At 37.1% G+C, this 26,813-nt stretch overlaps 1 protein-coding gene across 1 annotated transcript in view; it reads left to right on the top strand.

The window, feature by feature from the left end:
* The window catches only part of LOC146459073 (WASH complex subunit 4-like), a 59,096-nt gene extending 47,479 nt beyond the window's left edge, over positions 1–11,617 (top strand). The window contains exons 33-35 of the mRNA XM_085089995.1: positions 8,285–8,383; positions 9,497–9,605; positions 9,953–11,617. Coding sequence (XP_084946121.1) covers positions 8,285–8,383; positions 9,497–9,605; positions 9,953–10,014 — 270 coding nt within the window. The 3' untranslated portion in view covers positions 10,015–11,617. The remainder of the gene's footprint in view (positions 1–8,284; positions 8,384–9,496; positions 9,606–9,952) is intronic.
* The last annotated feature ends 15,196 nt before the right edge of the window (positions 11,618–26,813 follow it).

Raw genomic sequence — 26,813 nt, 5'->3', positions numbered from 1 at the left:
CATTTGATCAATTGGAATTCTTCTTTGATGTGTCATTTGAAAACTATTATTGCTACTTCAAGAATCATCCATCTGATTGGACAATGAAGTATTTTGTTGAATATATTAGGATACAATTACCTGACAATAACCACTAGTTCGTGGACTCCGTTACTTTATTTTATAAAAATATTGTAATCAAATTGTATAATGAAAGAATTGTCAGAATTGCAAGAGCACATTCGAACATCGATGATAGATTTTCACCGTAAATTGAGTCTTCCAATATTACCCAGACAGGAATGCATGATAAAAAGTATCGTAATATTCACATATTTGTATGAAAAACATTACAACACAGGTTTACCTGATGAAGTTTACAAAGAGTTAATTCATGATGGAATCGGATTAATTGGTCCTGGAGATGGATGGTTAACAGCTATTCTCCATAAATTATTTGGTTGGCAACCATATATCAGATCACATGGAATATTACATGATGCTTATGGCCAATTTTACAACAGATATCATCATGACAAAGGATACATGTACACCATTAATGAGAAAAAAACATATCCTTGGATGAAAAAATGCATGTTTTTGGGTCAAATAACTGGTCTCTATTATTGCATCAAAAATAAGATAACCATATAATATATGCAAAAGAAGAAATTAATAATTGATTTCAATCATATTTCAAATCGATTATCAACAGAAGAAATTGATGAATTGAAAGCTTATTACATGTCATATCACAAAAAGATGTGGATGTACAAAACTGCATACAAAAGATTCAAAAAATGGGAGTTTGCTGGTAATATTTCATCCATTGTATTTGCAACTGGTGGTATTGCATCATCGGTTGCAACCAGTGGAGCTTCATTATTGGCAATATCATCGGTGTCTGTCATAATTCAAGCTTATATGAAGCATAAAAAAGTTGAAATCAAACTTTATCAATGCCAATATGCTTTTCAAACTTACGGACATTTATTAAATGAAATAAAAGAAATGATGAGAAGTGGACATTTTGATAGAGATGATTTGACAAACAAGCTTACTCAAAATGATGATTTCATTTTGGATAATTCACCGATTGTCGATAAATGGGGTGACAAATATGATAAAAAATATCAGATATTCACTTATGTTTGATTAATAATGTGCATGATTTGGGGGCCAATAATGTCCATAATTTTATCCCAATAAACATTGTATAATTTCATTGTTTTTTTGGATTTTGACAACTCAATTTGGGAAGAATCAATTTTCATCAATTGCAATATTCTATGCAAAAGATATTTCAAACTGATTATTCTCTTTCTTTTACCATTGATTTGTGGCAGTATTTTGTTTATTTCAACGAATATTTTATGAATTTTGAAATTGGTTGAACAACTGATTTCAATTTTGTTTTTCAAAATAATTTTATCTAATGTATGCGACAAATGGTATTTTCTATTATACACTGTTTTCTTGTATATTTTGAACAAATTGGCATGAAAATTGATATATTCTGTTTTGTATTCTTCACCAACAACCTGTCCACAAGCAACACACGTTAATTGACATTCCATGTTTTTCAAATTCTGTGATCCACAACATTCAGGCATTGATTGTTGTGTTTCAACTTTGGATTCATCATGATATCCACAAAATTCACATTCATCTTTGCAATGCAGGAATTGGCACAGAGATGATTCCACCTGCTTGGAAACATCTTTTGGTTTTTTCAAAATGGATTTCATTTTTGTATAAATATAGTATATAATATAATTACACAAAAATGTTTTCAAAAATATTGAAACCACAAAAGATGATACAAAGTCTCGAAATCAAATATTTATCAAAAAACAAATAAAAACCAAGTTTTGTCACAAGTTTTTGTTGCAATGTTTTGATCACAAGTTGATACTATCATTGGATAGCATAATGACCATAGGCCAATGAGTGTATTCCATCAGGATACAAATATCGTTTATCATCAAAACATGACAATGATGTTTTGTTGATGGTGTAACTACCAAGTTCATGATGGTTACTTCTGATTGTTTTCATTTGGTGAAATAATTGTTTCTCATTGAACAACACATCTTTGTAATCAAAATGTTGAATATCATTTTTGATGACATTCTTTTTGATTCCTTTGGCTGTTTTTCCACCATTGTTGTTATCTTTGATATATGAATACATTTTGGATCTCAATCCAACGAATTCAGTAATGGGTACACCAGCGGCTTCATCTTTGAATTTTCCAATAACTTTTTTATTTGTGGAGTCATAAAATTGATGATTTGATGGATAATCCGAGTTATCAAACATTTCTTTTTTATTCCAAAAATCTTGATACACATCTTCGGCTTCAATTTCATATGTCAAACTGTCTGTATCCGTAAACAGTAACTTAGCTTTGTTACCATATTTGTTTTTAACGAAATTGTAATGGAAATCGTACATCAATGTTTTGCTCAAATCAAGGATACACATACCAACGTATGCTGGTCTGTTGAGTGTCAACGATTCCTTTATTTTGTGGACTGCAACCAAGTTTTCATTAAAGATTTTGCTATTGATGAATGTTGGTTTGGAAGTCATTTTCAATAATTGTTTCTCATTAGTCACCAGTTTAATGTCTTCCCGTTTTCTGATATTCTCCATTGTTTTACCGAAGACACTATTGTTCATCAGTTTGAAAAAATCTTTCTCAAAAGCATTCTTTGCATTAGTTCTTTGTCGTGTATTGAAATCAATATATGCCTTCAACCAGGGTGATTGGTCAAATGATAGAACACGATATATTTTCTTCAATTTCAAACCCAATTCACGATATAATTGCAGATTACGATAATGTAATACATATTTTGATTTGTTTGCCAATGTTGGAATCAGTTTTTTGACTTGTCCACTTGTTATTCCAAATTTTTCTGCAATTCTTTGGCAATAATCTGACAGCATATTTGGTGCCACTTTGATTTGTTCAGCGCCACATGGATAATCATTATGCAGGTCATGTAATTCATGAGGATATTCCAAATCAACTTCCAATAAATATCCAGTCTTATTATCTTTGGGAATCGTTTTCCAATTAATGTTTTTTATTTGCTGTTTATTCAACCATTTGAAATTCCCAGTTGGAAGATGTTGTGACATAGCCCATCCATATAGATTGTTTGCATCCAAATACATGATATGTTTACTGGGTTCATTTGGATTCCAATTTTGCATGTATTTGTTGTTAGCTTTGCCGTATCTATTGGCTATGTAACTGATTCCTCCACGCATGCCCTTTTCAACAAATTGATACATATCAATATCCGTGATTAATTCAAGTTTGACTTCAGTCATTTTCAACATTGCATCCCAAGATAATCCCGGAGATGTAAAATAATGACATGGATCCAATCTATAATATTCCAAACATGTTTTACGGAAATTTTCAAAAACATCAGCCAGCAATAATACATCAGATTTGAGATATAAATCATGGTATTCGCCCATGGTTTTCAATTGAAATGTATTCCAAACATTTTGTGCATGACTGTATTCATCATCAGTGATATTTGTATTATTCATTTGACTGTAAAATTCATCTTTGGTTGGTAATTGAGTATCATTGAATTTATCAAAATTACTCATATAATCATACGGATAAACTCCTTTTTGTTTCATTAATTGTAATTTACGACCTTTGAAAACTTCACTGGTATATTTGAAGGCATCTTCTGGTAGATTCTTTACAAGATTTGCCAATGATTGGTTCATAAACTGAAGACTGTCGATAAATACTAAATTATAACCCAACATGAATGCCATGTATTGTTCCATGTTATTTGGGATTACATTAATTTTGTGTTGTCTGGTCTCACCTTTTTTATCTACATAAGTATTGGTCTCAATAATTTTACCAATTTCTTGCATTATAAAATGACTATCATATCCTTTCAAATTATGAAATATTACAGGGATTTTGTTAGTTATTGTAAAATCCCTGTTACATTGATTATGGGCTGAGCCACGGAATTTTCCAGTAATATGGCAATGGTCTCTGACACGTCTATCATTTTTTGTGAATTTTTTACCACAAATATGACAAGATGTTGATTTTTGGAATTTGTCTTCATCTTCTGGAGACATAACTAATGGTTTATTGAATTTGTATTTAATAGTTTGTCTGCAATATTTGACTTCATCAAGCATTGCTTGCATAAATTTGTAAACAGCTTTTTCTCCACGATAATATTTTATTGGTTTGGAATATTTGTCATCATAGCAGCATACAACTTTGTAACCATAACCGCAATCAGTGTGTTTTTGATAAGCTTCAGTAAAAGATTGTTGGTTAGATTGATTACAACCATGAATTGGTTCAGTGATTGCTTCAAAATCTGCGTATATCACGAATGGCGCTTGCATTTGTTTATTAAAATTTTTGAATTCTATTTTGGAACCAACTTCGGGCATTTTGATTGATTGTACACCATTGATTTCAATACATACTTCCTGATGCTTGGTTAAAACTCGTTCTGATGAAAAACATTGCAAACAATGCATACAGAAATGTTTCTTATGTTGGGTTTTATTTTTACTAAACATGAATCGGTTAAAATCTTTGATAAGACAGTAATGTTTGTTTTCATCTTCTGAGATTAGCAATAGATTCATCACATTCTCAAACTTTTCTTTTGAAACATAAATTGGATAAGTTTGTTTGTTTTCATAACCAAAAACATTGATGTTGATACTGTTTTGGATTTCAATTTTGTTGTATTGTTTGATGGAAACAGGGAATTCAATTCCTTGGTAATCCAATTGTGGCATGAATGCTTTGTCAGTTTTTTTGATTCTTTGTGGATTGTCATTTCGTGGATTTAAATGACGGACGTGACACCAACGAAAGCATTCATTATCTTTATTCTTGAGATTAATCAATCCACTTTTGTTATGTTGAAGTTCAGTTGGAAGTTTAATGTAAGAACTTCCAGTAAGAGGCTCATATTTGATAATATTAATGTAATGTCCATTGATTGATTTAATTATCCAAGCTGAACCTTCACTAATCCATTTGTGAATATCATTCACAATTTGTTCAACATTAACATCCAAAGATTCTTGAAAATCATTGGCATTAGTTATTGTTTTTGGTTTACTATTAAAATATCCAATTCTGGAGACAGTTTGGTTTCCTTTTTGTTGTTCAAAATAAATTGTCAAAGTTTCAATAAATTTAATTCCTTTCATTTGAGTTAATAATTGTTTCATAAAATGAGCTATCGCTAATCTGGTTGAACTCATTTGTATCAAAGGATCTGTTTCATTTTTAATTCCAACTTCATAAGATTTGTTATATCCCTTGAATGCTCTTGCGACTTCTGTGATTTGAGTTCTCTGTCTAGGAATCGGAGCCATTTTCTTTTTTCGAGGCAATGGAACTGGACGTCTTGGTATTAATTGATTATCAAATGATACTTTGGGTTTATCAGCAAATTGAATCGGAGGCGGAATAATGTTGTTTCTTGGTTGAACAATTGGTCGATCTCTGAATTGCATTGGCGGCTTGATGATTGTATTCTCGTAATCTTTTACCATTTGTTTGACAGATTTTCGTGGATAGGGTATTGGTTTCACTTTCTTGGTTCTCGGCATTGGAACCGGTTTTTGTTTTTCCAATAATAATGCTATTAATTGATCTTTCGTTAATTTTGATAAATTAGATTCGTTCATTATAATATTATATGTTATATTATTTTTATTGGATGCGTTTGACAGATTTGCTAATGAATGTCGACTGTCAACAACATTCATGTTGGAAATCGGTGTATCTTCCAACGGGATACGTGTTTTGTTTCTTTTTTGTGGCAACATAGGCCATAAATACCATTTTTTATCATGATATTTGTGGTCTATTTTAATTACCAATATTTTTTCTGTACAATTTTTATAATCACCAAACGTTTAAGTAGTATGCAAAATCAACTTTATTCCCAAATTACCCTTCATAAACTAAACACATAAGCCATTTACCAAAATTGAATGTTTGGTAAATGTTCTTGAAGTTGTTTTTTGTATGGAAATTTACCATTTTTGATTTTATTGATTATTGCATTGTATTTTTTATCAATTAATTGTTTCTCATCTTCTGTAAACTCATCATCTGATTCCTCCAATTTAATTTCCATTTTGATTGATTCAATGGGCTTATCAGTTTCAATTTCAATCTTTGTTTTGTATTTCTTGGCTTCATGAGCGTGTTTAGCATTTTCTGAACGAGTCATTAATTCAAGATTTTTAATGCAATTGTTTTGTCGATTTGAATCAATATGATTGATTTCATTACCTTCTAAAATTCGACCTTCAATGCATTCGTAGATAAATCGATGAACATAAAAGTGTTTTTTAGGTAACCCAATTTGGCTCAATGTAATTCGCATGTAACCAGTTGATTGTAAATTTCCAATTGAAACTCTCTTAGTTTTTTTGTTGTATATTTGGCCATATTTGTTGGCTCCAAAGTTTGTATAAATTTGATGCCAATGAAAAACTTCACATTTCATTGGAACATTTTGTATTGATTTATGTTTTTTACCTTTTCGTCGTATTGCATCATATTGCATGTTTTGCTGTGGAGTCACAAGCTCCAAATTTTTAATTGAGTTGTCTTGTTTATCATTATTGATATGGTGTATTTCCATTCCATCAGGAATTGGACCATTAATACATTCGTAGACAAAACGATGAACATAAAAAATTTTTATTCCATTTTGATTGCAAACACTTGTTTGCAAATACCCAGTTAAATGTAATCTCCCTTTTCTTGGTTTCAATCTCTTGCAATTAATAATGTAACCATCTTTTGAGGCAGCATAATTATTGTAAATTGGATGGATATAATATATTTTTCCATTACAAACAAGAGTGTTAACAGATGAATTCAAAAGTTGATTTTCAGATTTTTGATTTTCCATTTCTCTTCCACTATAACTATTACTATCACCAAAGCTTTATATCGTTTTTGGTTTTCAAATTCATGTCCAAATTACCCTCCAAAAAGACATCAACCATTGTTGAATTCAAAACATAGCCAAACAACCCTTGAATTCATTGATGATTAATCATTGTAAAGTGGAAAATTAATGTCATCCAAATCGTTACACATTCTGTAAAACATCTTATTAATTAACCTGTTTTCTGTGCGTGTAAACTCGCAATCATTGTCTTCCATTGGTGGAAATTCCATTAATCTATTGACAACTCTCAATTCATCTTCAGAGTAAGAGCTGTTCAAAAATTCTTTTCTGGCTTTGTGCATGTGTTTCATATTTTCAGAGGCTGTAACCAATTGCAAATTTACAATTGAATTGTTCTGGCGATTGGAATCAATGTGATTTATTTGCAATCCAGGAGGAATATTTGTCTGGTTTACGGCCTCATAGACGAATCGATGAGCGGGGCATGTATTGTTACGTCCCGGAGAAATTATATAATAGCCATTCTCAGACAAATATCCTTTTCTAGGTTCTAATCTTTTTCGATTGATTATATAACCATCAACTGAGGCTCCGTAATTTTCAAATGTTGGATGAATAAAATATGTTTTATCATTGTGATCAAATTGGTTGTTCATATAAATTAGATTACATAAAATTGAATAACCGGTTTAAACCAGTTTTGAAAAAAGCAAGGAAAATTTAGGTTTTTAGGTTTTAGGTCAAAAGCTAAATTTAGGTTTTTAGGTTTTAGGTCAAAAGCTAAATTTAGGTTTTTAGGTTTTAGGTCAAAAGCTAAATTTAGGTTTTTAGGTTTTAGGTCAAAAGCTAAATTTAGGTTTTTAGGTTTTAGGTCAAAAGCTAAATTTAGGTTTTTAGGTTTTAGGTCAAAAGCTAAATTTAGGTTTTTTGAATTCAAAGGCTGAAATAGTATTTTATGTAGTTATTGGGGTGAGATAATGTGTGGTTTATGGCGTCTCCGTTGCAGGAGTCATTGTTGAATCAGGTATGAATTCAGTGAAATTTTCAAAAGTGTGCCAAAAGCGGTAAATATCTAACTACTTTTATCAGCTGATAAAACACTCCTCACTGGTATGCGGTGTTTTCCTCGTATGCTAATTTCCAACGTTTACAAAAGCATAATTGTTATGAACTCTATTGACACCCGCCTTTCCAGGAACGTTTTTGAAGCCGTTCAAAATTCTCGCAGCGCGTGTTTTATCAGGTCTAAAACCCGATAAAACGCTCCTGCTCGTTTTTTAAACATTACTTAAAAAGCTAAACATGAGGATGCAGTTTGACTTTCCTATAACCATTTCCAGGCTGAAGTAAAAGCATCTCTCAACCGTGGGACTGTACGAGATGAGAAGCTACAGCAAACCATGAATTTAACTTTAAAACGCCTCAACACCTATCAACAGGTAAGGGAAAGAAATTTGCTCAGATTGTCGAGCTACATCGAAAAAAAAAGCAGTCTTTTCCAGTTTATTTAGGTGGGTGCCTCCTTTTGCTGCGGCGCATACTTTCTGCGCATCTCAGGATGGTCCGAGAGAATCTGGTTTCTTAAAAACCTCATTCATAATCCATAAGCCTATTGACCTATCAAATGGTCGATAAAGCATCACGTGCAGTGGTTTTAAAACCCGATAAAACCTCCTCGTTATTAGTATGCGGTGCTTAATGTTTTTCTCGTATGCTAATTTACAACGTTCACAAAAGCATCATTGTTGTGAACTCTCTTAAAGTGCCCCTGGGACGAAAATTTCATTTTCCATCTTTTTGCATTTTCGTGTAGAATATGACCTTCTTACTCATGTTACCAAATTTCAATCCTTTACGGCGATTGGAAGTAATTTTTTTTTAGCTTTTTATTCGAGATTTCACGGCCGCCATTACTTGGCCTTGTTCCGGAAGTTAAGGCTCAAATTACAGGAAGTGACGTCATTGGCTCAACGCGAAAAATTCCACATGGCTAATTTTCATATGGATTCTACTTCATAAACTGTATTCTGCTGTTATTTAGTTCGCAACAGATAATAATAATAATAATAATAATAATAATAATAATAATAACAATAAAGTTGTTATTATTATTATTATTATTATTATTATTATTAATTATTATTATTATTATTATTATTATTATTATTATTATTATTATTATTATTATTATTATTATTCTGCTCCCGATAGCAGAATGAACAGAATGGAAGGAAATACGGTTTACTCGGAATAGACAGATTACGCGTTCTTTTGGGAAATTTTTGGCGGGAAATCCTGCGCGGCCGCTCGCGCGCAGACATAGTAGTTCTCAGGTCATCTCCGCCATGGGTATTCCGTTTCCAGATTTTAGGAGCGTTCTTTTCTAGATTGAAATTCTGTGTATTCTGCAATTCCTTAACTGGAATAAGAATAGCTAGAACAGCCCTAAGAGAATGCAGCCAAGTGGTCAAGTATTTGTGTCCTGCAAGGTCTATGAATGTAATCAGCTTGGACGATTGCTCACGAGTATTGTTGTAACACTTGTTTTTCAGGAATTTGAGCTCGTCTACTTCTCACTGAACAGTGCCAGAATCTTCTTCCGAGCTGACAAAACCGCCGACGAAGAAAAAGAGGAAAAGGAAAGCAGAGAAAACTCGGAAGGTGAAAACATTGACGTGGTAGCTGGTTAAACTCCCAAATATCTTTTGTTATATCTCTCTGTTTGTACGTGCGGTGTGATTGGTCAATTTTGCAGGCCGTATTTCACTGTATGGCCCGCTAAACTTCAACTAGTTTCCTTTCCCGCGCGCCTGATTAACCTCAGAGATATAATAAACATCTTACTTACCTCGTTTTCTCGGTCCGTACTGTAAGTTACAGATCCTCGTTTTTTTCCGTTTAACGGGGGAAAACCTCGGTCCGTAACTTTCAGTTCGGACCTCGAACTTGGTCAGTAAGAGGTATTTAAGCCCCAGTGGTTTCTCAGATGCGATTATATCTTTCGCCAGGTGCCCCCTCAAATGAGGAATCCAGCAACCCCCCTCCACCAGTCGAGGAAACAGGAAGTTAGAAGCCTGGGACGAGTAAGCGAGCCATTCAAAGCGCTGCATTCCCAGCGAATGGACGGAAAGACATAAATAATCACCGCTATCGATTGATAGTTTTAAACATTTTTTATTGTAACATTTCTACTCCGAAAAGAAATTATACAATCAAACTTCCCTATGTGATCCCTCCCTACCCCCCTCCTGTAAGTGGCCATTCCTCTCCTCATAAGTGACCACCCTCTCCTCCCTCCTTGTGAGGACCACCCCTTCCCCTTCTAACGAGAGGTCGACTAAAGGAAAAAGGAGGTGTTTTAATGGGGTGGATCTTTCTCATTATATGCTTAGCGAAGCCCTAAAATCAAATCAAATCTCCAGCAGTCAAGAATTATAGAATGTATAAATGACAGTTAACAATTGAATTGATACAAATGATTTATTAGTAGGTGCGTTTTTTTATTTTCGTTGGAGGGAGCACAGAACGTTTAACAGTGTAATTCCACACCTTTAAGGTGGACCTCTGGGGCGTAGTTCCTTTTATCTCATTCGAAGTCAAACTTTGTATGCCAAGATGGTCCCATATTTTAGGCAAGAATCCACTAATAAAAGCGAACAGTACTTAAACTGGTAATAATCATGGATTAGTAAAGTGCGTTCGATCTCTAGTGAAATAATATGCAAACTCTGGACCGTGGCAGTTGGCTAGTACATAGGCTCGAGGCCCTCGCATGAAATCGAGGCGAGTGGTCAGCCAGTCCAAGATGGCGCCCAAACCCTGAAATCGCACAGCATCCAGAAAGAAGCGAAAGATGCGTTCTCTTGACGTCTATCGCTATCACAGTTGCAGTAACCAAAATGCGCGTGAGAGATATATCAGTGTAAAGCTGACAAACGAGAAACAAAATAATTACAATGTATACGAAAAAATGCAACTAAGGTACAGTTCAAGGAATCCTGATTTACTATGATGCGTCTTAACACTTACGAGCAAGCCAGCGCATAACAAATAGATGACATGTAGCGTTTTAGTTGAAGGTGTACCTCAACGCACATAGACCCTTTCTGCATTCAGCTCTTCAATTTACAGCTATTTCAATTAACGTTGTCGGTTCAAAGCATGAAGCTAAAAGACAAGACCGAAAGTTTACGTGGGATTTTTATGAATAAATTCATCAAAATCAGTCATGCCTGGAGAAAACAATAGGTTGTAATTAGCAGTACAATGACCTGCACGTGCAGGGATGATTTTGATGAAATTATTCATAAATAATAATCCCACAAAACATTGCAGTCTTGTCTTTTAGCTTGATTTTAATCCGACAACGTTTATTGAAATAGCTGTATACACTAAATTCCTGCTACCTTCAACCTCAAGAGAAACAATATTCGTTTGAGATAATGGGGGTTTGAAAAAGCAGCAAAATAATTACGGTAAACAGCATCCAAGAGAAACAAATTTTCCTGTTTCAGAAAGCGATTGGTTTCATAACTGGTTTCATGTATTAATGGCAAAATGGGATATGTATTATTTGTGTCGATCAAAGAACACGATGCGACGATGATATTAGTAAGGAGTAATAAGAGTTTATTTTTTAAAGAACGAAATAAAATAATCATTTATAAATTGTATAGGTACGTGTTCATTGCCAAACTGTTTTCTTCTTGCCAACTGTACGGGTTTGCAAAGTATAGATTTTTCCATGTGTTGAAGTCAATAGGTCACTTTCGAGTCAGTGCTGTGAACTTGATTATGAAAGCGAGGCTAAGTGCAAAGCTTTTTTTTTTTTTTTTTAATTTTTAAAAATTTCTTAGATAAAACTAGTGAGCAGCACGTCTGCGAACTCTTACAGTTGTAAAACGATTTATTTTCTCCTACGCGTTTCGTGTGACTAACGCACACTTCGTCAGGGAGTTTTACAATACAACATAAGTGACCTGTATAATACCTACATAAAAGACTAAAATAAATTTTACATGACGTAAAACCGCACCTACGCTAGCGGATTTACATGTAGGAAACAGGCGAAAAGGTGTGCAAGGTGTTACATATTTTTGTGTACATTTTTGGGGGCCCACAGTTTTAGCCCCAAAATTATGTCAAGCACAAAATATGTAACACCTTGCACACCTTTTCGCCTGTTTCCTACATGTAAATCCGCTAGCGTAGGTGCGGTTTTACGTCATGTAAAATTTATTTTAGTCTTTTATGTAGGTATTATACAGGTCACTTATGTTGTATTGTAAAACTCCCTGACGAAGTGTGCGTTAGTCACACGAAACGCGTAGGAGAAAATAAATCGTTTTACAACTGTAAGAGTTCGCAGACGTGCTGCTCACTAGTTTTATCTAAAACATTTTGGTTGGCATATGGATGAAAGCTAATTTTGTATAATAAAAACTTTGCACTTAGGCTCGCTTTTGTAATCAGGTACAAAGTAACTCGGAAATGGTAAAAATTTATTAAAGGGGGGGGGGGGGGGGGGATACTCAACCATAGCCTTCTGTTATCTCCTGGACACAAACCGCGTGTTCACTCTACCACCGGTAGCGGAATAAAACGAAAAAAATGGCCGCCTTTTCGTTAGTGACTGCAAGAAGTCGAGGTTGTATTCCGTCAAATAGAACAGCACAATTCTCGAGCGCTTTTCATTTGTACGAAAAAAAAGAAGTTCTTCCGTTGTGGAATATTTCAGCCCCATTTAGATTGTAAAGCAAACAATAAACTACAAAGGGAGTCGAGGTGCTCAGACTGCAAAGTGCTACCATGGGAATAAAACAAAACTCTCCTTAATTAATCGTTTCCCGACCATCTCGCTCTATAGCAGTTTGAAGAACGAGTGAGAGATGAGCTCGAAACAAAGAAGACTTGTACATAAAATGCAACACACTCCACACAATCTTTCAGTTAAACAGACAATTTCTTACAACCATAGCGAAAATCGTACATCTTAGCTTACATTACACGATACACTGTACTTACAAGTCTCATACAGCTCAACGTTTGTATAATTTAGAAAGCAAAACTTACTCTTACGTAGTTGTATATACTGTTATACTGTTTTCTATTTAGCTACATAAACTGCTATACTATAGTGCAGTCAGTTTGAAGAAAAATCGATTTGAAATATTTGTGCATATAGCTGCACATCTGTACCAACATATTCCTTGAAATTATTATTAATATAGTTAAATACCTTCTGGAAAGCTGTTACACTAATTTTTGTTCAGCAACAGGTACCATATTTTGTCTTAATTGATCAACCCTTCAAATCCATATATCAGAGAACAAATTCTCCTATCTTGTGACCATACTTTTCTTATAACCATCGTTAAAATATCAAGAAAATTTAACTTGGGTGGTCATGTCTCATCACTTTAGGGGTTGAATAAGCATTGATGTTACAAGGAGAAATTTGATGCTGATCACTGTTAGGGCTTAAAGGGTTAATGCAGCCTTAAGATGGGTGAAGAGAAAAAGTAAGTAAACAAAAAATTAAGATCCTCTACAACGTGCTGTTGAACGTAGAAGAAAAAGCAAGTCCATCGTACGGAAAAAGGCGGCTGTGCATTTTACCACAATACCTTGCGAACCCAACACAGCCAATAGGCTCATAGAAAGCTTTTTTTGCAAAATTCGTCCCTGTACTAACACCATTGTGTATTCTAGGTTTGTAGTTTGTAGAAGTTTTCTGTTCGTTTTTATGAGCGTTTTTAGGGTTTTCGTACGCTAAGAATTATGGGTAAATGTACCAGTCGCCATCTTTTTCGGTATGTGAGCATCAGAGAGTGTTTCATACCGAGTTGATACTTTTCGTGTGCGTTACACGAAGGACTCATGGTATTAGGAAAAGGTGAGAGAAGTGCTGTGGACTGTTAGTTTCTTATTGTCGCTAAAAACAGTAAAAATAACTCAACTGAGGGCGCATTGTTTTGTGACAATTCTTGTTATTCTTATTCCTGTTCAGGAATAACAGAACAGACAGAATATTACGTTGCGTTTGATTGACCGTATTCTGGATTAAGAATAAACGGAATAGCTGTGATTTCTCTTTGAAGTAAATTTGGGATGAAATAGTTCGCTGACACATGATAAATTAAGAGCCATTTTGTACTTTACTAAATGTTGGCGTGCCTGTCCTACGCATACCAGCAGGCCTTTTTCGTTCGCTGAATGTATCAGTCATCTTTTCGTCGCTATTTTGAATGACGTCATATTGGAGGATTGCATGTGACGTCATGGTGGCCATGTTGGTGGATAGGAGCAATAAGATTTTTCTCCTCTGGGAGTTAACTGCCATTTTTATGCAAACTATGCAAGCAATTTTTCTTTTATTTTGTCCACTAACATGGCGGCAATGCAATCCACCTACTGTAGCTCCCCTAATACAGTCGACTCCCGATAACTCGAACCTTCAAGGGAAATTGAAAAATGTTCGAGTTATCGGGAGTTCGAGTTATCGAGGGTAAAATTATATAGAAAATGACCTGAAAGGAAAGGAAAATTGGTTCGAGTTAGCGGGAGGTTCGAGTTAGCGAGGGTTCGAGTTATTGGGAGTCGACTGTAGGCATTTCGAATGCACTTTCTAGTATTTGATTAAACTGACTAGTAATTACCGTGTGTATTCCTATTCCGGGTCCATCGAACGCACCCTTAGTTCTCAAAACAACGCCTGCAATTCCGTCTCTTCCCATAAAACTGAAAACCTTCCCAAAAGAACGCAATTCCTCTTAGTTTGAGCAAACTGTATTCCGTATAATTCTGCTCTCAGGGACAGAATGATGTGAATAGAATTCTGTTCATTCCAAAAACAGAATAGGTCCCAAAACACTGGAGAATACTATCTATTACGTGAATTCTTAATTCGGATTATTATTCAACACATAGTAATACTGCCCAAATATGGATATGGTAAATACAGCTATTTCGACAAAGGCTGTCCGAAAAAAAAAGCGTAAAAGCACACGCGACAATGACGGAAGGTAGTCTGGGCAAATTTTAATAAAAGCTCAGAAAACGTATTGCTCGCCATCACAGGTCTTCGCTGTACAGACGAGGGATTATGGATTCTGCGCTTTTTTTTGAAATTTATTGTGTATTGTCGCGTACGTTTTTACGCATTTCTTGGACATACTTTGTCGAAACAGTGGTACTTCGTTGCCGTAGTCAACAGATATCCTGCGATGTACGTAATTTCGTGTGTAGGGGAGAAAAATTGCAAAATAAAGATCGTCTTCAGCTTTTCTGGAATAAAAATGTGCTTTGTTAATCATTGTGTTGAATAATAAAACAATTATCCTCTTCAATCTTTCGGAATATCCCCTGATTTTAGGCAGGCCACATTCCGTGCGATTTCGCAGGATAATTGTGAAATAATCACAAAACAACGCGCCCTTGGAAACTACTTTGATATTTCAGGATTCTCAGGTTTTAAATGCACAGCTTATTGGTATTGTAACTGCAGCTTTGGCTTAGGGTTGCATTGAACATTCTGGTTCTTGTTCACCTCCGTTTTCTGTCACTTCAGGTTGTGTTTGGTTTATGAATCTTTGTTTGTACAGTTTGAAGACACGCTTCCTGAAGACAAAACTGAGGCTGATGACCAGGCCTAGTGAATTAAAAAGACAACAGAATTGACTAAATGATCGAGTTTAAGCTTTTGTGCATGCGAAAATTATCGGGGAAGATCAAGAATTCAGCGGGAAGCAAACGCAATCAGCCTCTTCACCAGTCTTTCCCGACGCGCGGCCGAACGTAACGTCTTCCGTTAAGCTGATTAGGTAGACGATTGCGATCGGTCCCAACCCTCAAAGGGCAGCTCAGCTCGCTCGATAGGCGCGATAATGCCTGGTAACGAGGCTGTGGCTCCCTATATTTGTACCAAACAGAGTTAACCCTTCATTATAGAACGACATAAGCCCAGTAGAATTGCTCCTTTCAAAAGCTCTCTTTTAACTGGACACTAACAACCTGCAACTGCATTGTTTTTTAGGGCTAGGAACATTGTTCTGCTGTTCGTTCTTTTGTCCCCTCAACCAAACATGTTAGACGTTGCAAACGTTGCAGATCGCCCCCATAAACTTGGTGTCACACAACAGCGTTAATTTATTCTAGAGCTGCGGTATTGTCGAGCTACCGCTTAATAAAAGTATATCGTCAAAAATAAGTAAGTTATTTTTGGTGCGTAAAATGTGCAAAAGCTTAAAAATCTTGGCGCAAAATTTTATAGACAAGGAAGCCTGTATTTCTCAGTTAATGTGAAACACTTTAAGCTAATTAGTTTCTCAAGAAACTGTGGTGCTGCGTCGGTGGAAACTAATAATAATAATAATAATGACAATCTTTAATGAGGAAACTTTTTCACTAAAAAGTGGTTTACAAAAAGGACCTCGAAAATTAAAAATTAAAAATTTACAATGAATAAAAATGCTAAAAGATGCTACTAAAAACTAATGTATCTTATGTGTAATACAAAACTTAAATCAATGAATTAAAAATCTGACGCTTCAAAATATTTACATTATCAGAGGCTCGTATAGTTTTGTCCAGCGAGTTAAAATCACTTACAGCATGATAGCCAGTTCTTTGTTCCATGCTTAAATCAATGAATTAAAAATCTGACGCTTCAAAATATTTACATTATCAGAGGCTCGTATAGTTTTGTCCAGCGAGTTAAAATCACTTACAGCATGATAGCCAGTTCTTTGTTTACCCCAGTTTCTTTTAATGGATGGAATTTTGAGGTTTGGTTTTACCCTGACCGAGTTGATAAGGTCATTTGGCTACCGTAAAGAGATTTGAGTGTTGGCATTTCGAGTGTTACCGCCTCGAAACGTTCAAAACATCAGTACTCGGTGAATCTCTTTACGGTTGCCAAATTACCTTATTACGGTGGTCCACAAGTGCACTTTGAATTCCAAATGACACTCCCAATTCTAAACCTCACTCCCAATTCTTTAAGTCCACTCCGAATTCTAAAAACTCACTCCGAATTCTAAAAACTCACTCCGAATTCTTAAAACTCACTCCGAATTCTTAAAACTCACTCCGAATTCTAAAAACTCACTCCGAATTCTTAAAACTCACTCCGAATTCTAAAAACTCACTCCGAATTCTTAAAACTCACTCCGAATTCTAAAAACTCACTCCGACTTCTTAAAACTCACTCCGAATTCTGTTGAGCTAGAATCGCCAGGGACTAGGTTTTCGAAAACCATTACAGGCTGATAATTTCAGGAGAAATAGAACGAAAGTTAAACCGAGTAAGTGCATTTAGACTAATATTTAGGCAATAAATGCAAGGAAACGGCGGTTTGTTTCAGTAATATTTCGATATAATTCTATATCATCGTCAGACTGACTAGGTTTTCGAAATGTATCACGGGATATTAGCTACATTTTCAAGATGGCGGCGGCAAACTTGACACCATCACTAACATGTGAAGTTTGCACAGCAACAGTGACGCTTTACAGCAAATTTTGTGCCACCTGTGGTGCTGAACTTGATGAAGAAACACTAGCACTGAAATATTATTTCAACGAAGGATACGAGTACGAGGTTATTCTGTGCTTTTTGCTGGAATACCACGGAATAGAAATGAGCATGCGAACGCTCAAGGATAGATTCAAGTCACGGAAACTATTGGATTCAAATGACCAGGATGTCAGAGCTAGAATAAAGGAGGAGTTAGATGGGCCTGGCTGTTTATCGGGCTACAGGAGCTTGTGGCATACTTTGCGCCGTGAGGGTTATCAGGTGTCGAGGCAAGCAGTGGCGACATGCTTACAAGAAATGGACGCTGAGGGGTGCGAAAGAAGACGAAGGCGGAAGCTCAAGAGAAGAGTTTACACTAATCCAGGACCGAATTACTGTTGGCACATTGATGATGACACACTGTACATGAACTCCGTAAAAACAAAGACGAAAAACGTACTTCTCGCCGTGTATACAGCTTTATACAGTCTCCATAGTGAGCTATATAGGCTGCAAAACATATGCACAGTTCTACGTAAAAACTTATCCGCGAAATAAATGGCACTTCATGTACAAAACTTAACGTTTTAGCCATCATAGAAAAGACAGCGTCAAGCTTAGCCCTACCATGGATCGAACTCGCAGCCACCAGATTCGCTAAAACAAAGGAGCCAATTGAATTGCAGGGTTTTCGATCTGAACCATGGGTTTATAATTTGACAAGAGAGCGCGTTTGTTGAAATGATCGAGAACTCATCTCTATCATTTCTAAAGAATCGGCAACTGAAGAGATCCACAAGATTAGGATCGAAACCGCGGTCTTGCCTGACCATTGCCTTAAATGCTACAGAATTTACTTACGGCCGAAGGACTAGAAGCAGCCCCTGGCCAGAGCACGTAATACAGGGGGAAAATACTAAGCTCCCGCAACACAAACCTCACAGTTACAGAGCTTAGCGGAGCGACAACAAAACACACAGCCGTAATTTAAGCGGCCTTTAGCCCTCAATTTAACGCATTGCATAGCTTTCAAAGAAGCTACAATGCTTAAAAACGGATCGAGGGACAAATAACCGTGATAAGAAGCACAGCATCTTGCAACAAAAGCAAATAGCCGGGCCCGGCAATCTGACAAAAGCTGCAAGATAATGTATAGTTATTACACGGTCCAATCCTATCCTTACAACGATAAAAAGAGGGGCTATACTGTCACCAGACGCACTGAAATGAGCCATACCAAGCCTGAACTAAATGCCACAAACGGCATAAGAACGACAGTCGCTAAACGGAAACGTATTAACAAGGGGTCAAAATGACCTTTGAGATCAATTACAACACATGCGAGAGTTAAACACATGGCTTTGTTCAGTGTCTATCGCGCAAATCCTCCAGATCATAGATGGCATTTAATAAGAAGAAAATCCAGCGCTAACAGAAAATTTACAGGGAGCACCGCTCTTTTCATAGACAAAAGGGTGTTCTCTGAAAGACATGCCCGTGAGGGCAAAACTCTTATTTAGGCTAAACACGCACATGAGAGGCGCGCAGGCCTGTCAACCTCATTATGCCATGGTGAGGGGAATTATTCGGAGTGTAAGACAACAAAATTCGAAGTGAAGTTGTAGAATTCGGAGTGAGGTTTAAGAATTCGGAGTGAGTTTTTAGAATTCGGAGTGAGTTTTAAGAATTCGGAGGAAGGTTTAAGAATTCGGAGTGAGTTTTAGGAATTCGGAGTGAGTTTTTAGAATTCGGAGTGAGTTTTAAGAATTCGGAGTGAGGTTTAAGAATTCGGAGTGAGTTTTAAGAATTCGGAGTGAGTTTTTAGAATTCGGAGGAAGGTTTAAGAATTCGGAGTGAGTTTTAGGAATTCGGAGTGAGTTTTTAGAATTCGGAGTGAGTTTTAAGAATTCGGAGTGAGGTTTAAGAATTCGGAGTGAGTTTTAAGAATTCGGAGTGAGTTTTTAGAATTCGGAGTGAGTTTTAACAATTCGGAGTGAGTTTTTAGAATTCGGAGTGACTTTTTAGAATTCGGAGTGGACTTAAAGAATTGGGAGTGTCATTTGGAATTCGGAGTGCACTTGTGGGCCACCGTATTACAATACGAATACGACCTTATTAATTGTTGATAAAACCAAACAATTGTTTAACATTGGTTATTTCGATTGTGATCGTCTAGTATGGAAGGCCAAATGGTGCAATGGTGCAATGGTGCAATGGTGCAATTCAAGAATCCAAATTTGATCAAATTCAAGGATAACGATCACATTCAACGACCACACTTGCATTCAAGACATGAAAATTAATCAGATTCAACAGGCATCTCGATCATATTCAAGGTCATACATCACATTCAACAAGAACATTCCAGACATTTACATTCAACACATCGAACTGATTAATCAAGTTCAACGAGCATCTCGATCACATTCAAAGTCACGCATCAGATTCAACGAACTATGGAAGTCCAAATGCTACATAATTCAAGAATTCAAATTTGAGCACATTCAAGAATATCGATCACATTCAACAATCGCCTTGTCAACAAATCCCAATATGCTTTGCGCTAATGACTATGTAGCCCCGAGTGCATGCTGGGAAATATAATTTGCCCAGTGAACTCAAAATGGCGGAAGTGCCGGAGAGAGACTCCATTCGCATTCATGATGAATATGAGGAATGGATGAGAGTATTTGAGTCGATTGTTCAACTCTTAGACGACGAAAATAAATTTTACAGTACGTAAAACCGCACCTACGCTAGCGGATTTACATGTTGGAAACAGGCGAAAAGGTGTGCAAGGTGTGACATATTTTGTGCGTGACATTATTTTGGGGCCCACAGTTTTAGCTAAAACTGTGCATGTGGGCCCCAAACTAAATCGTTTTAGAACTGTAAGAGTTCGCAGACGAGCTGCTCACTAGTTTTTATCTATCCAGCACTCCCACCATTTTGAGTTCACTGGCAAATTATATTTCCCAGCACGCACTCGGGGCTACAAAGTCATTAGCACAAAGCATATTGGGATTTGTTGACAAGGCGATTGTTAAATGTGATCGATATCCTTGAATGTTCGTTGAATGTGATGCGTGACTTTGAATGTGATCGAGATGCTCGTTGAACTTGATTAATCAGTTCGATGTGTTGAATGTGAACGTTTGGAATGTTCTTGTTGAATGTGATGTATGACCTTGAATATGATCGAGATGCCTGTTGAATCTGATTAATTTTCATGTCTTGAATGCAAGTGTGGTTGTTGGATGTGATCGTTATCCTTGAATTTGATCAAATTTGGATTCCTGAATTTTGCACCATTTGGCCTTCCATAGGTCTGTGATACCTGTTTCGACTTTAAACCCATTGGAACAATGTATAGAACGTTGAAAATTTCAAAACAGCATTTTTTGCACACTATGTGTAAAGGTCCTGTGAAATCTCCAAGGGGACCCAAAGCACCTTCATAAAGCAGTTTTAAGAATAACACCTGAAAACGAAGCCATCTTGTTTTGTCTCAGTAAGTTGTTGTCAACCTCGTTTTCAGGGTCTCTCATCCTCCCGTCCACTGAAGCGAAAATAGGGGAGGCCTGGGTACGAGGTTGAGTTGATGTGAATGAGAAACTGGACGGAAATAAAATGGGAAACTGATTGGAAGACATTTTGCTATGAAATTGAAAAAATACACGTAAAAGCATATTCACCTTGGCAGCTGTTGATTATATTGAATGGATATTCCAAATAAGGAGTGGGATAAAAAGCCAGTGCAAATCCCAGAATCCACGTGATCCCCATGACAGCTGTCAATTTCAGCAAAATGATGGGCAGGTTTCTCTGATTTGTAGCTGCCTCGTTTCCCTGAAATAGAAAAATTCTTCTTTCGATTTGTTTTAATGATAAGAATGCACCCTACTACAATTACAAAATTCACGATTGACGACAAAAACACGATATCATATTAATTAATTACCAGGATAACTGAAATTCAACACTAACCCCGCTAGGGCAAACTCGAACTATTTTTTTGTTCCCTTAGAGTTCAAGTTAGCGGGGTTCTACCGTACTTGTGGATGAGTTCTTAAAACAACGACCACCAACCTGACCATTGTGTTTGATAGCCACAGCTGTGCGAATCAATGAAACGATGTTGAACACAAGCAACAAGGAAACAGGAATGCTGATTGCGTACGTACGGGCGGGAAGAGACAGCTGGCATCCGTCGTCGTTTTTGTAACCTGAAATAGAAAATTGTCTTGAAAAATAACTCAAGATCATACGCAGACTGTGATTTAAAGAGGCACTGTCACCTATTTTTAGTGTCACTTTAAATAACTAAAAATGTATATTTATATGCGGTAGAAAACCGTTAAAATAATGGTAAAGTTATTATTAAGTTTTGTTAACAATGACACTGACAGTGCACAGAAACTAGTATCGAAAATCTTTGGCTGCGGATGGCTAGGATGGAAATTTATTGTATAATTGGCCATTTTTTTTAAGGTTTTCCGTGTATATTTAGGGAAAAATCGCTAAAAACTGGTTATAGTTTATTTTTCCTCGAAGAAATCATTTCACATTTTCCTCCCAGTGAGGGGTTAGAGAAGAGGTTCTTTATCAAATATTTGAGCAGTTTTCACCAACATAAAGCAAAATCTCTGTGAGAGTGCTGCCCCTTCTCGGTCGATCTGTCGTAAACTTTAATTTAATTGGAATTATTTAATCAAAATCTTCAATTGTTCATCAACCGCCATTACGAGACAAAGAACAAGGTCATAAAATGAACGCAAGAAATAAGTTATTCTAAAAAGAAAACAGCTTTGACATTTCCCCCACTTTACAATAACTCGTTCATCGCACATGCGCGCTTTCACGAGTTAAAAAGGAAGCTCTTACAACTTAAAACCAACGGATGACACAGAGTACTTCCCAGGGGAGGAGGGGATGGAATACTCCCCATAAAAGCTGTATAGGTATGCCAACCTCATTCCCAGGACTTTGCCCATGTAAATTGGGAAAAGAAATTGTGTGTGGATTTGAACGACGCCATCTCAGAATTAGAGACATTTGTATGGAATTTCAGCGACCTTTGACAGGTCACGCCTCGTTACTATGCCATGAAACATAACCAAACTTGGTAGACGTACTAATTTTGTGTTCTGGCGATGGGGCTCACTTCTTTAAAAGACGTAATTTGAGAAATGTGTGGACTAGGGCCCAGTCCCTTTTTAAACTTCGGAATTGGCAACCTGTAATTCAGGAAATCCTAACTCACCGTAAACGACATTTCCCGTCTTTGTCAAATGTAAAGCCAGGCAGGTTCCAACAGCTACAAAGGGAATACCCCAGCAGAATAAGCTGTAACAGATGTAGGCTTTCCTTTGACGAGCAACAACCAAAGGATTTGACGGATTCACACCTAAACACGCAAAACGAAATGAAATGAAAAGCACACTCTACCACCGTCAAAAGTATTAACAAACAAACAAACATAGTTCTCTTATCAATTCTTTCAGCTCAGGTTAGAATATGTTCAAAAAACATCTTTTCAATCCTTACTCAATAAGCAATGACAAAATCTTATTAGCCGAATTTACGAGCTGCTATTGGCTTTACGAAGATGCTAGCGGACTAAATCTCGCATTTTAACGACATATTTGCCCCTTTCAATCAAAAGAAATTAATTTTTTAGTGTTACGAAAAGTTTGAACTAGCATCAGTTTGCCGAGGCAAACTAGATTTCTTTACACCCACATTTCTGAGGCGATTAGACCCTTCCGAACAGATATCTACCAAAATGAACCATTCGGTGCCCCTGTAAAACTGAACTGATATTGACGAGGAGCAAAGGAATTGAGATTAACTTCAGAGTGGAGCAGAGTTGAAAATATACTTACTTGGGCTTGAGAAAGTTTTGTGTGTGCTGTAAGCGATAGCACTCATCCACAGAAAAACAGCAAGGATGGAGTAATGTAACAAGGCTCCCATCACGGCACAGACTGCGGAGGAGACGACATCCGGGTCTGCAGCAAAGTAGGCAGACTGCATGACTATCATTGCGCATGACAGATGCATCACTGCCTTACCAGGGTAGGTCCGCAGTTCATCAAACAGGAAATACGTCACCAGCAGGATAACAAGGGAAATGATTGACAGCGAGAAACCAACATAAGTGATGACTCGCAGGGTAGATGAGTGATTTTGAGACGTTTTCTGACCATAAAAGTTTTCATCTTTTGCTGTTGTCGTCGTGATAGTGTAGTTGCGAGAAACGTTTGCACACAGAATTAATGTTTGGTTGATCAGGATGTAGCTGTCGTTGTTGTACGTTGTCTGGTGACTAATGATGACAACAGACTTGTTAGTTAGAAGACGAAATTCGTTTGGTTTAAAGCAAGGACCTCTACAGCTTTTCAAGGACCTCTTCGGCTTTTGTGCTGTTGTTTCGGCGCTGTTCTTATGGAAACCAAACTGAACAGCAGGTAGGCATCTTCCTTTGAATGGATCGTAAATTTCCCCGATTGGACAGCTGAACTGAAGACGCACAATTGTTTGACCAAACCTCGGTTTAACGTCACCTTGCTTGGAGAGGACGAAAATCATAGAGCGTAACCTGGGAGGTAATCGACGTCCTAAGGTACACGAAGTCGTTTTGTTGAGTATACTGTTCTGTAGTGATAATACGGCACAGTGAGGGTTCTTGAACTTTTCAACACGTATTGTGCGTTCATGAATGTCAACATTGATGCTGTTGGCGTAATCACGACAGTACTTTTTCTCGTTCGTGTCAGGAGGAATCATGGCCGCTTGTGGCGTTACAATGCATTTCTCCATAGTAAAAAACGGAAGTACCTCCCAAATGGCTCCGGAAGATACAATATCCTTCAGGGAGACGTAATTTTTCCTCATAAAGATAAGGACATTCCAGTAGTGGAGGTCACGTGATCTATTATGACACATGGCACAGTATATGTTCGCATAAGTAATATTTTCTGTCATGTCAACAACTGGCAGAGCTGTGATAGGATCGGCTGAATAATTGGTGGACAAACATTTCTCTGCCGTTGAAGGGTTTTGCCAAGATGAAGGACAGTTAGACACCATGACGTAACCAAAGATTGAGCTGATCTCGTTTGATGCCCTTCTTCGGCAGGTTTGCTCTGGTTTTAATTTCCGAGCTGTAACAATGCAAGGATCATTCCTGAAAAGATAACAACAACAATAAGTTTCTTGTACACAATTTCTCTGCATTTAGCCTCTACCTTTCGACGTAAGCACTTGGCAAGTATTACGCCGATCTCCCCAATCGTACCCAAGAAATGTTTCAACCAAAGACAAGAACTGACGGCCTAAAACCTAACTTTTCAACCTAACCTAACTCTTCAGAGTCAAGTGAATTGTGGAACGTCAGCAGGTGGTATATAGGTCTCTCAGTGGTTGTTAACCTGATTGTTCAACGAAGTCAAGATGTTATTGGTCGTTTGTCAGTAAGCCGTGATGTTATTGGCTGTAAAGACTGTAAAAAGTGATTGGTGCGTTTCGATCCGTCTTTTGTTAGTCAAAAAGTCCGTAAGTCTATTGTTAGTAAAATGTCTATTGTTTGTCCGTTTCGTTGTTGTTGTCAATAAGTCGTTGTATGGTGCAGGTAGTTGTAGGCAACGGTTGAGTGGCGTTTGTTCTAAGTTAGTAAACCAGCTTTCCAGAGTGAGTCGTTGATAGTAATTTTTACAGTAGGTAATGCACTTGGCAGAGTCCCAGTCGATTCTGTGGTTCGTTTGTAAATGGTGCTCAGCAATGTGATTGTTGATACCACCATTTCTAGTTGCTCGTTTGTGTTCAGTCAGTCGTACGTTTAAATTTCTGCCGGTCTCACCAGTATAAGTGGCCTGGCAGTCGCAGCATGTGATCTTGTAAACTGCTCCCTGTCTGCGGTTCGGTTCGTCTTTGTCCTTTACTTTCGTCAGTAGTTGTCGTAAAGTGGTTATAGGTTTGTGAGCTACACGGATATTGTAGGGTTGGAGAATCCGTGTGATAGTCTCAGAAGTGCCCCTTACGTAACGTATAGTAACAGTGGTTACGGGAGTCGCGTCGTTGTTTGTGACGTTAGGTTCAGTGTTCTTGTAAGTGTTACGTCTGTTGTAGTTGTTCTTGTTGAAAACGTTGTCTAAGTAGTTGTTTTCGCCTGTGAGTCTGTCAGGTGAGTCACAAACCAGTTGTGCTCGCCTTGTTAAGGTCTGTATAGTCATTGCTTTGAGAGAAGTAGGGTTGTAGAATGACTGGTCCAGTAGTCTGTCAGTATGTGTTGGTTTCCTGTGAACCGTAGTACTTAGTTTGTTGTCGTTGTTGTTACGGGTAACTAAGCAGTCTAGAAAAGGTATTTTACCATTTTCTTCGATCTCCTTAGTAAACTGTATTTCAGCGTTCTGTCTGTTAAGGTGTTCGTGAAAATCGTCGATTTCGTCTTTGTGTACTGCTGTAAAGGTGTTGTCTACGTGCCGTAACCAGAACGGTAGTGTCCGTTTGTAGGTTGCTAGAGCTTCTTCCCCGATGTTCTGCATGACAATTTCTGCTACAACAACAGAAACTGGTGAGCCCATAGTTGTTCCGTGTAACTGTTTGTAGTGCTTTCTGTAGTACTGGAAGTACGTGGACGTTAAGCAGAGGTTCAGTAAGTCCATTAAGTCATCTGTAGGCAGTGGCAGTTTTGTCGTGGAGTTCTCGATGGCGGTAGCAGTACAGTCCGTAGAGCCAGTTGAAGTGGAATGCTGGTGAACAGTGATTTCACATCAAAAGACACAAGTCAATAAAGGTCTTGGTAGACTGCAGTTTGTGTCGGGATTCGTTTGTCAACGGTTTCAGTATAGTAGTCAAGTATTTAGATAGTTCTTAAGTAGGGGACCCACAGAACGAGACTATGGGTCGCATGGGTATGTTAGGTTTGTGTAGTTTTGGTAGTCCGTAGAGTTTAGGTGGTTGCGGTACGCGGCACCTCAGTCTGTTCTAACGTTGTATGTCAATAACGTCAGTTTTCTTAAGGTCAAGTAGTTTACTGTTAAGTTTACGTTGAAGTGATGGCGTTGGGTCTCGTTTCAGTTCTTCGTATGTCTGTTTGTCGTTAACTAGAGTGTCCATTTTGTCGTAGTAGTCTGTCTTGTCCATAACAACAGTCACTCGTCCTTTGTCAGCGGGGAGTATGACGATGTTTTCGTTAGTTTTCAGTCGTTTCAGTGGTTGTCGTTCGTCTTTAGTCAAGTTACTGTCAGTTAGGGAGGATGATTGTAAAGTAGAAGCAATTCTACTTCTGTTGTTATCCTTGGCCGATTCTGATAGTTCTCTCTGACGAGACAGAACCGCCTCAACACTAG

Source organism: Pavona decussata, unplaced genomic scaffold (genome assembly GCF_977016875.1).
Source record: "Pavona decussata unplaced genomic scaffold, jaPavDecu1.1 SCAFFOLD_223, whole genome shotgun sequence".
Lineage (NCBI taxonomy): Eukaryota > Metazoa > Cnidaria > Anthozoa > Scleractinia > Agariciidae > Pavona > Pavona decussata.
Note: the sequence above shows the minus strand (reverse complement) of the source record. Positions and strands in the feature narration are given on the sequence as shown.